The 13362-nt window shown below is 46.0% G+C and overlaps 2 protein-coding genes across 3 annotated transcripts in view; both read left to right on the top strand.

Moving 5' to 3' along the window:
• Positions 1 to 6190, top strand: part of IGBP1 (immunoglobulin binding protein 1) — a 29346-nt gene extending 23156 nt beyond the window's left edge. Inside the window, exon 6 of one of the 2 annotated variants that reach the window (XM_059157248.1) lies at positions 5934 to 6190. In XM_059157248.1, the coding sequence (XP_059013231.1) occupies positions 5934 to 6082 (149 nt within the window). In that variant the 3' untranslated portion in view covers positions 6083 to 6190. Of the gene's footprint in view, positions 1 to 5930 lie in introns of both variants that reach the window. The other variant, XM_059157247.1, reaches the window with a different exon arrangement.
• A 1818-nt stretch (positions 6191 to 8008) lies between these two features.
• The window catches only part of DGAT2L6 (diacylglycerol O-acyltransferase 2 like 6), a 28810-nt gene continuing 23456 nt past the window's right edge, over positions 8009 to 13362 (top strand). The window contains exon 1 of the mRNA XM_059158325.1: positions 8009 to 8334. The gene's annotated coding sequence lies outside the window, so the exon portion shown is untranslated. The remainder of the gene's footprint in view (positions 8335 to 13362) is intronic.

Consider the following 13362-nt stretch of genomic DNA (forward strand, 5'->3'; position numbering starts at 1 on the left):
TACTGATGACATAGATGTGTTCAGGTGTGGAACTTCACTGAGCCACACTACAGTTGTGTATATATGTCTACATGTATATTTCAGTAATAACACAAAAAGAAACTCATGGGCAGCATGAGTTTTTTTTAAAGATTTTATTTATTTATTTGAGAGAGAGAGAAAACACAAGCAGGGGGAGGGGCAGAGGGAGAGGGACCAGCAGACGCCCTGCTGAGCAGGGAGCACAATGTGGGGTTTGATCCCCAGACTCCAAGATTGGAACCTGAGCTGAAGGCAGATATTTAACTGACTGAGCTATCCAGGTGCCCTTCATGGGCAGCATTTTCAACAAAGTAGGTGACAACGTATCCCCATGAACTTCAAAATAAAAACAGATAAAGGCAGGTCCCTCATAACCACAAGATCAACAAGTGATTGGTATCCGGTGTAGGAGAAAGCAGAAAGCATTGACAGACCCACCTGAGAGACCTGACAGCAGAATTCCAAAACAGCAAACAGGCATTCCCTCCACAGTGTGGCACTCCAGCATAAGGACAGCAGTTGAAACAGGAGGGGTTTTACCCTCCAGTAAACACTGGGTGAGTACAAGGGACTTGTGGTCAGAGTCAAAAAGGACGGAGCAAGTCCAGTCTGTAATGAACTCTTAAAAAGGACCCACCAGATCTTGCTTCCAGGAACAGGGTCCCACACTTGAGGAGAAACTGCTGAGGATGGAATGGACGTTGAATAGAATAGGGACCATAAAGAAGGAGGAAAGGTAAGGATCAGGTAAAAGCGGGCAAGAGGACCAGAGCCAAGAACTCCAGTGAAGCGAGTCATCACATTTCTTTAACAGGCATAGAAACAGCAGAAGGGGAGCCTCTGTGAAGTCAGAAGAGCCGCCCCGAACCATACTTTCTAAAAGTTCCAGAGAACTTATTACACGTAAGAATGAACAACAGATGGTGCTACTGGTTGCACAGCTCTGAAAATACTAAAACCACTGAACTGTACACTCGAAATGGGTGAATTTTATGGTACATGAAATATGTCTCAATAAGGCTGTGAACACAATTATCAAGGTTGTATCCCACACAAAATTATTATAAAAGGGGAGGGGAGAATCAAAAGCATTCCAGAAAGACACACTCAAAAAACAACAAATCAAAAATACATACTGTTTTTAAAAATTGAACAAAGTTAATGTGTTCACTGCTATAAATATACACTGTTAAAAATTAGTTGGCAGGCATTAAGACTAAGACAGGGACGAAGAAGAGTATAAAGCAGGATTCATAAAACACAGAAAAGTGGTGGCAATGTGGGAGAAAGAAGAATCATATCAGAAGTAAAAGCCAAACCTGAAGAAAACAAGAATGGGTAAACATTACAGAAAATGCCTGGCTAAGGTAAACGGGAAAATGTTTTAAATAAAAAAGGAGCAGAGATAAACACAAATGAAGAAAAAGTGGCAAGTACTAAAGATAGCAAAGAGGATTTGACTTTTGGGTGATGGGATTATCTACAGAAGAAAAGCAGGACCAAACCAAGATAAAAGAGTAAATGCTAAAAACAAATGTTAAGGAAACTTTCCTGGAACCTAAAAAAAAAAAAAGGAAAAAAATACTCTGATAAAGCACACCATGTACCTGAGACCAACCACAAGACACATTGTCATAAAATTACTAGACTTTAAAGAAGAAAAAATGCCTCAGACATTTCAGCAAAAACAGCAGTTGATTTATAAAGGAAAGAAAACTAGATCACCCTCCAACTTTTGTGCCACCAATGCTTTATGGCAGAAGAAAGCAGAGTAACATGTAGTTAAGATACCCAAGGTGGAGCATGTGAGCCAAGGACATGATCCCTGGTAAAACTGACCATTGAGTATAAAGGATGCAGACCTATATCAACCTAGAGGAGCTCAGGAAATACTGTTCCCATGATCCCCTCCTAAGGAATTTGCTAGAGAATGAGCTTTAGACAACCAAAATAATAAGGAAGATATCATCTAAGGGCTGGTGGTGGTCTACTAGTCACTTGTAGAACTAAGACTAAATGAAGGGGTTAAAAAGGAGAGAGCAGAGTGTAATGTTTATCTGCTCAGTGCTCAGGTAATGTAGATACAGTAAAACAGTGTTTTTAAAAATGGACAATTGGGGAAAGCATGTGCAAGAAAAAAACTGTTCTCAGTATTCATATTGGTGGAAATGTTACTTTTATTCCAACACTGTGTGTAATGTGAGGTAAATGAGCAGTTAGGAGCTATTCTCATTCTATCCTCTGTCTCTGAGAAATAAGACTTTTCATGTGGACAAATACAGATGAAAAAAAATGTAAGTTAGAAATAAAACAAACCTGTAGTGCTGAATAGGAACTCATGAGAAATTGTATTGAAAAGTACACACACACACACACACACAGCTTTCAGTCTTGAAATACCATTCCCACTACAAGAAACCAGGATGTCTTAGAGAAATAGCTAGTTCTAAGTCTGGGGCAGGAAATAGACGTGATGAGCTGGAAACATCTTGTTAAAAAGACAGGGAAGACATTTTCGAAGGTAACTAGGGTCATAGCAGTAGGACTCAGAAGTCAATTTGAAAATGTTTCCACTGGCCAGAGACAGTTTGGCTTCAAAAAGGGTTAATTGTCAGTAGCAAGGAGCACTTTCAGAGCCCACATCTGGGCTCTCTAGTTTAAAAAAAAAAAAAAAAGAAGAAGAAGAAGAAGAAAGAAAGAAAGAAAAAACCAGGGCCCCTTAAGGAAATGGCTGCTTCTAGGCTGGGGCAGAGAATATACAAGATGAGCCCAAAGCATCTTTCAGTACTTGAAAACAGAGAAGCACTAAAAACCAAAACCAAAACAAACACCCTAAGTCTGTTAATGGGATACAGGCTAGCTGAAAGAGCTCTTGCTGGCCCAAACTGGAAGAATTTGAGCAGGAAAATAGCAGTATCGGATTACAATACAAAAACTCAGGGGAGCCTGGGTGGCTGAATCTTAAGTGTCTGCCTTTGGCTCAGGTCATGATCCCAGGATCCTGGGATGGAGCCCCATGTCAGGCTCCCTGCTAGGCAGGAAGCCTGCTTCTCCCTCTTCCTCTTCCTCTTCTTGTGTTCCCTTTCTCACTATGTCTCTCTCTGTCAAACAATTAATTAAAATCTTAAAAAAAATTTTAAGTCAGATAAATCTCCATGGGTCTGTACTGAAAGAAATAAATGATCAAAAATAAATGGAGAAGAGACAGCTCGCCTACAGAAACATTCTAAATTATTTGTGTATATATTCCCGTTCTAAGGACGTGCAGCATAATTCCTCACCCCTTAAGCGTGGGCTGTTTAGTGACTTGCTTCCAAAGACAACAGTGTGGGAGGAGGGGGGGAAGAGTTAACTTCACAGCTGCGAACCTTAACAAACACTGCCCTAGTCCAATGATCTAGGTTAACATCAGCAGTGAGAAATGATGTTGATGGTGTGTTGCCTTGATTTGATGTGATGAGAAGGGCACTCCAGCCTCTATGATACTCTCTTCCAAAGCCCATAACCCCAGGTCTGAGAAAAACATCAAGCAGCCCTAAATTGAGGAACATTCTGCAGAATACCTGGTGAGTACTCATCCAGACTGCCCAGGTCCTCAAAAATAAGGAATGTCCGAGAAATTGTCCCAGACAAGAGGAGACTAAAGAGACCAAGGACTGGAGTGTCCCACTCTGGATGGGAGCCTGGAACCAAAAAGGACATTGGGTAAAACTTGAGCGAAAAAGTAGTCTAAGATGCTAATAATAGGAAAAGCCGGGTATAGCTAGGAACTCCACACTTTCTCCTCAATTTTTCTATAAATTTAAAACTATTCTAAAATTTAAAAGTTATTTTAAACGTATTTTTTTTGGAAATCACTGTAGTTGGTTAAAATCCATCAAACCCATAAGTCCTAATTATATTTAAAAAACAAAAGCTCTTCAGTTTCAGAGGATAAGGAACCCACTGATTACCTTTCAAGTGGTAAATAAAGTGAAAGAATCAAGATCTTGTCTCCCCCCCCCCCCCCCCGCCCCCGAGTAACTACATAGTAGCAGATGAGGGGAAGCCGCTCTTTGGAAAAGCATTCTAGTTAATAAAAAAAGAAATGTGAAAATTAGGAGTATGGACATTTTGAAACCCCAGAAAATCAGTGAATCCTGGCATCAAGCATCAGCAGGCGCTGACATCACAACACACGAGACACAGATGCTACGCACCACCTGATGAGGGAATGAGGCCCCCGCGAGAGTCATGCGGAAGGGACTGACCCTGAGTCAGATCAGGCCTCTGTATCCACTTGCCAGGCTGCAGAAATACAGAAGACCCCTTTGGACTGCAGCATGACTGTGCAGTCACAAGATCCAGATTTGGGGAAACTACCGTCAAATGCTCCAGCTTCTTCAATAAAATAACTTGCAAGGAAAGAAAGGGATAGGGTTGGAGCCTGTAGATTAAGAAGATATCAAAATATTTGTAAATGAGCAAGACTAACCTTAAAAACATCCTGATCAGTTAAAGATGTCAGATGCAAAGACCATATATTGTTTGATTCCATTAATACTCCTGTTAATCTCTAGAATAGGCATGTGTATAAGAAATAGAAGGTAGCCTGCTGGCAGCCAGGGGCTAGGGGGAGGCAAGGAATGGGAATCAACTGTACGGAGCACAAGGGAGCTTTTGGGGGTCCTGGAAATTGTTTTTCATTGGTTATGGTTTCACAAGTCTGTACTAAAAAATTCTTGAGTTAAAAAAGGTACAAACGGACATTGCTGGCATCTAGGGACACACACTTGGGTCATAAAGCTGTAGTAAACTTCAGCAGGAAGTTACTACTATAAAAGTTGGCGCAGGGGTGCCTGGGTGGCTCAGTGGGTTAAAGCCTTTGCCTTCAGCTCCTCAGGTCATGGTCCCAGGGTCCTGGGATCGAGCGCCATGTTGGGCTCTCTGCTCGGCAGGGAGCCTGCTTCCCCCTCTCTCTCTGCCTGCCTCTCTGCCTGCTCGTGATCTCTGTCAAATAAATAAATAAAATCTTTTTTAAAAAAAACTTTAAAAAATTATATTCTGTATATTTTTGTGTGGTTTCCAGTATCTTTTATTTTACAATAAGAATTGTTTTTGTTTGTTTACTTGTTTGTTTTGGAACACAAAGCTTGTAAGCTGTGGGAAGGGATCAGATCCCCATGTGTTTGATTTTTTATCATAGTAATGAGACTCTTTCTCATGGGCAAACTCAGGGTAGCCAGGAAATGCTCCTTTATGTCACAAAGGGAAAACACACTTAATGCAAATGAGGGGGGTGGCAGTTGGTTTAATTTCTTTTGGGGTGTATGCTGCACAGCAAGTGCCATTTGGACTTTAGACCCTGTTCCAAACAAGTGTCAAAGAGCACAGATACTCTTTTCCAGTAGGTTCAGCTGCCTGGTGATTTACAGTTTGACACACACAAATGCACACATGCTCATAAAATACAGCTGTAATAAAGGAACTGGATGGAGGAGGAAAGTCACCCTCAGTCCCTCCTTCCTGACATACCACAAATCGTTAAATCATTGAATATTTTTTACTTGAGTCTTTGGTTTGCTGGGGTTCTGTTGGGCCATTGGTGTGTTTTGTTGTGTGTGTATGTTGGGGGCAGGATGGGGGCAGCGCTATTTGGCCTTTTTGGCAAGAGATCGTTCCCAAAATAGAATTCATTCTGCGAATTCAACTTTTTAGGTTTTGGTCTTCTTGTGAAGATCACTCAGAGCATCGTTTCTTAGCTATTATTTAACAGGTCATATATTAAATAATCTAAGTATTCTTCACGACTCCACTGGCCTCCAAGGCAGGCAGCTGCCTTCCTTGTTCTCATTTTATGCTGCTGCGTGCCGAGGCCCCTGACGTTCCCTCAGTTTCTCACCCCTGCTTTCTTGTTTTTTCCACTGCAGCAGAGCTCAAAAGAAGTATTCAGCAACAGGAAGATCAGGAACAAAAGGAGGAGGATGAGGAGGATGAACAAGCTCTCCACAGAGCTCGGGAGTGGGATGACTGGAAGGACACCCATCCTAGGGGCTATGGCAACCGACAGAACATGGGTTAGCCCTCCCACAACAAGACCAAGACGGGACTCCAGGGGTCACATCTTCCCCTCCCCAGGCTCCTGCTTCAGCTGTGTACAACAAAGGCAAAATAAAGTGTCAAACATTAAGTGTGTATCTGTACCCTACGTGATGAGCCAGCAATCTTGTTTTAGCATTCTCCTCCTCATCATGGTGTATTCAGTTTCTGAAGTGGAAAGAAAAAGGTACTACGAAGTGGCTCTGTATAATCAATAGCTGTATGAATTCCATTAAAAATAGTAATAATAAAAGTCCCCTATGTTACATGAGCCTGTGCAGAAATTTGGGTATCAGGTGCTTTTTTTGGGGGGGGTGGGCAGCTGTGCCCCCCCCCCGGAGCTTATGGAGAGAGCCTAAGCATCTCCCTTTGGTGTAGGCAGTGAATTTTCCAGCATCAGAGCTGCCCAGAGGAGCCGGCGCTTGCTTCCTCCTTCCTGCCCTAGGAATGAGTACAAGGACCCAACACTCTGCTTTACAACGGGTGTGAAAGCCAGAACTTCCCCTGCCACACAGCACTGTTTTCAGGAATTTGAGCCATAAATGAACCACAACATGAATGGAGGTCCTCTCTAACTAGAGGGCCTCAGCCAGGAGAAAGGAGAGAAACTGATAACATTGTCCTTGTGTGTGCAGCAGGGGCTGGGACCTTGACTCTCACTGAACAATTGGCCATAACCCTTAGGGTGAAGAGCAGCTCTGGCTGTAGCCCAGCTCCCAGGTGGGCTGTCAGAGGACCATCCTGGCCCTGCTTGCCTGTACTGTGCCTATACCCAGCACAGTCTGCAGTGGGAGATGGGCCATGGTGGTCATTTTGCTGGTTGATAAGGGGCTTGCAGCCACGCCTGTAACTGGGTGTGGAGAGAGGAGGATGGCACAGTGGACATGGAAGAGTGCCTGCTTCCTGTGGTACAAGTCCTCAGCTCTTGGGTTGATATGCTAAAGAAGCATCCATGTGTTGAAATGTGATCTGTGTAGAAAACGTGCTTTTTTGTTCCATGAGGCTTAGGCACATTTAGGTTTTGGTTATTTTATGATTTTAAGAGAGCGTGCAAGCAGTGGGGAGGGGCAGCGGAAGAGGGACAAGCAGACTCCCTGTTGCAGGGCTTGATCCCAGGACCCCAAGATATGACCTGAGCCAAAGGCAGATGCCCATCCTGCTGAGCCACCCAGGCGCCCCTTAGATTCTAAGAGGAAGATGACTCAGTCTTCCTATTCTAGCCTCTGCAGTCTAGCTTAGGTTTGAACAGGAGACTCAAGTCCCTCTTGTTAAGGGGGTGGTAGAGTGGAGGGCTGTCAGGTGATGAGTAAGAGGAGGTGGAGTTTAGTGAGAGAGGGCAGAAGACCACCAGTCCTCTATTCGTACACTGTTTAATAAGGGACTCCCCTCACCCTCAAAACATAAAGTTCCTGAAACTGTTAGAGCACAGATGAAGTTCCCCCAAGGATTTGGGAAGCAAACGTTCATTTTTAGCTCTCTTCCAATTACTGCCAAGTTTCCTGTAGGGATGGCCTATTTCCTGCCCTTGATACTCCATCCTGAGTTCATTCTCAAAATGGGCCAGGTTGGGGTTGCCCCCTTGGTCCGAATCTATTTACAGATGGGCCTTCCAGAAGATCCAGCTCCATAAAGCCCCCTCACACATTCTGATACCTAAGAGGTAACCCGGAGGAGGTGGGTTTGAATCCTGGCTTCTACAAATTGCAAGCTGTGTGACTTTGGGTGATAGGATTTCTTGGACCTGCTCCTCGAGGAAGGGCAAAGAAAGGGACAGGTGCAGGGCACCCAACGCAACGACCCTGCGAAAACAGGTAGCACCGTCTCCACTTCACAGAAGAGAAAACAGGCCCCAGGAAGCTGATTTCCTCAAATTCACACTAGTAAGCTGGGCTTCGGTCCATTTTCCATTCTCTTCCCTGTGTGCTCTTGTGTGTGTCAAAGCTGCTGAAGAGGGAGGGAGCAGCTTTAAAACTCCCAAACCGAACCACCACTTATACATCATCGGGCTCTAGAAATTCCTTCTTGGCTGACTCACCACAGAAAAGGTTATGCCAGCTCCCCCGCCATTTCCCCCCTCGGCTGGGGGATAGGAAGACAGAGGCGGTGAGCAAGCCCATCTTCCTCCATTTTCCTCCAAGGCACAGTCAGCCTGAAAAAAGAACCACCTTCTCTACTCCCACCGTGGCTGGGTCTCTCTGGGTCCTAGAGAGAGCTGGGTTTGGCAGACTCCCGGAGGTGAGTGCCCCACATCATAATATTGCTTCTTAGTCTACCGAACACTTTTCTTCACAAATGCTGCTTATTTCATCCTAACCACCTGTCACACTGGAGATGAGATCTTATCACTTTACGTAGAAGGAAACGGGCTCAGGAAGGGGGGAAAAGTGGCTCAGCCACACAGTTTGTAAGCCAAAGGGTCAAACCCATCAGTGTCGCCAAAATGTTTGCCCTCAATAGCGCTCCCGTGGAGGCCACATCGAGTCTCAAAAGGTGAATGCTGAGCACTGTCTTTTCAGGTTCGATCTGCAGCGATCTGTCCCTTCCACTCCTGTTCCTCCCGAGGTCCTTGTGAGAAAGACAGAGCAGGGGACTCAATGAGCCGATCTCAAGCCCAAGAGGTTGGTGTCAAAGAGTCCTGAGCCCGGCTCCGGAGCAGAGTGACCCCAGGCCAACCTGGTCACCCAGGTCACTCCTCTTCTTTCAAACAACCCGCACAGGGGGACACTTTTGGAACTAAATCCACCTCTCTGTATGCACCCCGCCCCAGCTCCACAGTCTTTGCCTGCTTCCTCCGAACCTCCAGCTTCCCTCTCACACAAAAGACACACAGCTGCCCATCTCTGTGGGATGCTTTAGGGCAAGATGGTATTTGTTCCCATTGTTCTTCGAGCCCAAACAGCTCCCCCATGCGCCTGACGCCTGCGGACGCCTGCGCATCATTTCCTCACTGTTTTTTTTTTTTTTTTTTTTTAAGATTTTATTTATTTATTTGTCAGAGAGAGTGAGCACAGGCAGACAGAGAGGCAGGCAGAGGCAGAGGGAGAAGCAGGCTCCCCGCTGAGCAAGGAGCCCCACGTGGGACTCCAGGACGCTGGGATCATGACCTGGGCTGAAGGCAGTCTCTTAACCAACTGAGCCACCCAGGCGTCCCCTCACTGTTTGTTTTTAACGCATTCGCGGCTTAACCTGGCACAGCTCACTCATATGCCAAGACCAGGAGATGTGGGTTCTAATCCTATCTCTGTTGTTCCCTTTGCCCCTTCCTGACGCAGGCAGCCTCTGCCCTACTTACCTCACAGGCCTAAGGGAGGCGCAGATGAAATCAAATGTGTGAACAGGCTTTGTACGGTTATAAAACATGGCACAAGAGTGAGCAATAAGAACCCCAGGGTGCTGGGGAAGTGTTTTGTTTTGTTTTGTTTTGTTTTGTTTTGTTTTGTTTAAATCCAGCATTTCACAATTGTCTTTTAACCCCTGCCTCTCTAATGCTTTCTCAATCTATTGTCCATATATCACCACCGGCAAGAAGGTTTGTGAAATGCTTTTCTTTATGTGCCGAAATGGCCAGCAAAGGGGGAGAATGCTTATGCGCAGTGGAAACGGAGAATGGGTTTTCACAGTTATCTGCTCACAGGGAGCCTTTTGCCAAATGTACGTGATAGGATGGTGAGCAAAGTCTTAGATTTCAGCTCCTTGTCCCAACCGGCAACAAATCCCTTGAAGAGAGTCCAACTCCACAATCCCTGAGGCTAACCTGTTCCTATGTGGCATCGCGAATAGAAATAATGGCGGCTATGCTATGTACTAGAAGATGTACATTCTTTCTAATACTCACAGCTACAGCCCAAAGAAGACATCATGAACACCCCGATTTAGAAATGAGGAAATTGAGGCTCAAAGAAGTGATTTCCCAAAGATTACTCAGCCTTCAGTGGTACATCTAGGCCTGGGTTCCAGGTCAATGGGACTCCAAAGGCTCTCCAGTCCCCCGAAACTCCAAAGGCCCTCCAGTCCACCGAAACGCCTCCCTGGGAAGCACAAAGCAAGCACAAAGCATGGGGGACCTAGGAAGGTGGGCAGCAACACCTTGGTGGCATGCTGCTCTGGGAATAACCTCCCCCCCCTTCTCTTAAGTTGTTGTTGTTGTTGTTTTAACAAAGTATTTCTCTTTTTAAAAATTTTATTTATTTATTTATTTATTTATTTGACACACACACACACAGAGAGAGAGAGAGAGAGAGCACAAGTAGGCAGAGGGGCAGAGAAGCAGGCTCTCCGCTATGCAGGGAGCCTGACACGGGACTCGATCACAGGACCCTGGGATTCTGACCTGTACCGAAGATAGACACTTAACCCGCTGAGCCACGCAGGTGCACCATCAACCCCTCTCTAAGTTTTGGGCAACAATTCCATCAGTTTTGCCCAACAGGCCCTCCTGGGGCACATCAAAGACCTACTCTCTAGGGGGGAACCCCCACTCAGAAACCTCCCCTTCCCAAGGCCCCCACATTCCTCAACCTGCACATGGCAACACTTCTGCTCCCAATGCTAGGCCCACCTGCTGTCCCCTTCCAGTCCTAGCTGATCATTAATCTGGTTTTTTTTCCTTTTTTCAATTTAAAGATTTATTTGAGAGGGGGCGAGAGGCAGAAGGAGAGGGAGAGAGTATCTCCAGCGGGCTCCAGGTTCAGCATGGAGGCCAACACGGGGCTTGATATCAGGACCCCAAGATCATGACCTGAGACGATATCAAGAGTTGGACGCTTCACTGACTGAGGCACCCAGGCGCCCCAGATCTTTAATCTTCTAAACCTCTACCCCAGCCTCTTGCTTGGAGACCTCTACATATTTTTAAGCCAGTCGAAGCCCCCGTCAAAGTCCAAGACCTTCCTAGACAACTAAAACCAGACCCAGACCTTGAACGCAGGAGGTTTGGAGGCCAAGTGCTGGGAGGAATGTTTTCTGCCTGGGCTCTGAACCCTTTGCACACTCAGCAGCCGATGCCACCTCCGCTATCTGGGTACCCTTGGCCCTTGCTCAGAGACATTGAGAGATTTTCAGAATAACCTCTCACCAGCTTTATGTAACCTGTCTTCTTTTACCTGTCCGCCTCCTCCCTGGGTGAGCTCCACCCACCTCCCCGCTTCCCCAAAGGCTAGTGCGGGTCCTTGACCTTTCTGCTCAGCTCCCAGACCTAGATCCTACCATCCACTACACAGCTCCTCTTGGGGAACGAACATAACTCAAATTCAACAGCCTTGAAATGAACTCATCGCACTCCCCATCCCTCTTATTCCCTCAGAGCTGCTTAGGTCCCCAGAGACCGCTTAGTGCTTTTCCAGAGAAGCTCCACATTGTTTCTGGCTCTTTCCTCCTGACAAAGCAAACATTCAGTGTTTGTGGAATGAATTACTGAGTGAATGAGGCCCATCATGAATCAGGCTCCTTCATCAAGCAGATTCACAACAATCCAGCCTCTCTCTTTTCATATTCAAACAGCTTTACATAAAAGACAGAATCTCTTCACCTTAAAGCAGCAATCAATTCTCTCTCAGGCATCCTTTCATCCTGTCACTGAAGAGACCACATTTTTACCAAGGGCATTCAATGGAGAGGTCTGCTTTTACAGCGTAGCATATCTTATACTATAGAGTCTACCTTACAATAATTTTAATGACATTTTTAAAAGATTTCATGTATTTATTTTAGAGAGAGTGAGCGGTGGGGTGGGGTGGGAGTACGGGTGGGGGTGAGGAGGGGCCAAGAGGGAGAGAATCTCCCATCAGCGGGGCACTAAGCGCAGGGCCTGAGGGCTGGATCCCAGAATCCAGAAGACCATAACCCGGGCCGCAGCCAAAACCAAGAGTCGGATGCTCACTTACCCAACTGCGCCACCCAAGCACCCCTAATTTTAATGACTTTGAATGGCGGCAGATTTTTCTATACTGTTGCTATATAAGAGCTTACTTCTCTCCAGATTGTGAGCATTCGTATCGGTTCCAGGTTTTCCCTGTTTGTTCCTGTATGCATTTAACAAAGCAAATTACCTTATTTTCTGTGTGCACATGAAAGATCCCTAGAAGGAGAAAATTGTGGGGGTGCTTAGAGGCCTGGAGTGGGAAGGAGAGTTTTCACTGAATTCCTTACAGTCCGTTTTGAATTTTAAATCACATGAATATACTGACTGTTCAAAATAAATATACCAAAAGCTTACCAAGCCTTGCAGTAGAAAAGGAGTGTAGGGGCGCCTGGGTGGCTCAGTTGGTTAAGTGTCTGTCTTCTGGTCATGATCTCAGGGTCCCAGAACCGAACCCCGCGTCGGGCTCCCTGCTCAGTGGGGTGTCATTTGGCTTCTCCTTCTTGCTTTCTCTCTCACCTTCAAATAAATAAAATATTTTTAAAAAAGAAAGAAAAGAAAAGAAAGAAACTGGGTGCTGAGGTGGTGTCTACCATTCCGAACTCACTCCTGATATGTGCCCTCCCCAAAGTAGGCATCATGTACCTTAGGAACCGAGAGGGGAGAGCTGGGTAGAGAGATCGAGAGTAGAAGTTAGGCAGGCCGGTCAGAGATAACCGGGGGCCAAGGCCCAGTAGAGGAAGGGGCACTTACTATTAGGGGAAGGAAGCTGTGTCTACTGGGGTATAAAGTAATGGGAAACGGGACTCTGAAGGAAGGCAGAAACCAGTGTAGAAAGGGCTCTGGAAGCCAAGCTCTGGGGTTCGAACTCGTTCCCAGGAACCACAGTAGACTTCAGAGGGTTTGAAACAGGGCAGATGCAAAGAGTTGTGTTTGACGGCAATCAGCTAGCAGCAGCGTGGAGACCAGAAAGGAAGGGAGATGTGCGTGGAACAGCTTGGTGAAGTCTAGGAGACAGTGGCAGTCACCTGAAGGTGGGGACCAACCATCCCCGTTTTAGCACTGAATAGCCCACGTCCTATCAAGCAGCTCCTGGGGGTCAGACACTGACTGCCCAGGGGGCTTGACGAACACTACCACTAATCCTTGCAGTGAGTAAATAGGATTAGTCCCCTTTTCCAGATGAGGAAACTGAAACTCACAGAAGTATCTTGTCCAAGGTCACGAAGCTACTAGCCACCCACTCTGTCTTCTTTGTAATTCTCTGATGGCCCCGATCCCTGTGTTGATGCTGTGTGCACTTCTTTCTCTCTCCGCCTGCACCCCACCCCATCACAGACACATACACACACACACACACACACACACACACACACACACACACACACAGTTGTCAACCTTTAGAA

This window comes from Mustela lutreola, chromosome X (genome assembly GCF_030435805.1).
Source record: "Mustela lutreola isolate mMusLut2 chromosome X, mMusLut2.pri, whole genome shotgun sequence".
In the NCBI taxonomy this organism is placed as follows: Eukaryota; Metazoa; Chordata; class Mammalia; order Carnivora; family Mustelidae; genus Mustela; species Mustela lutreola.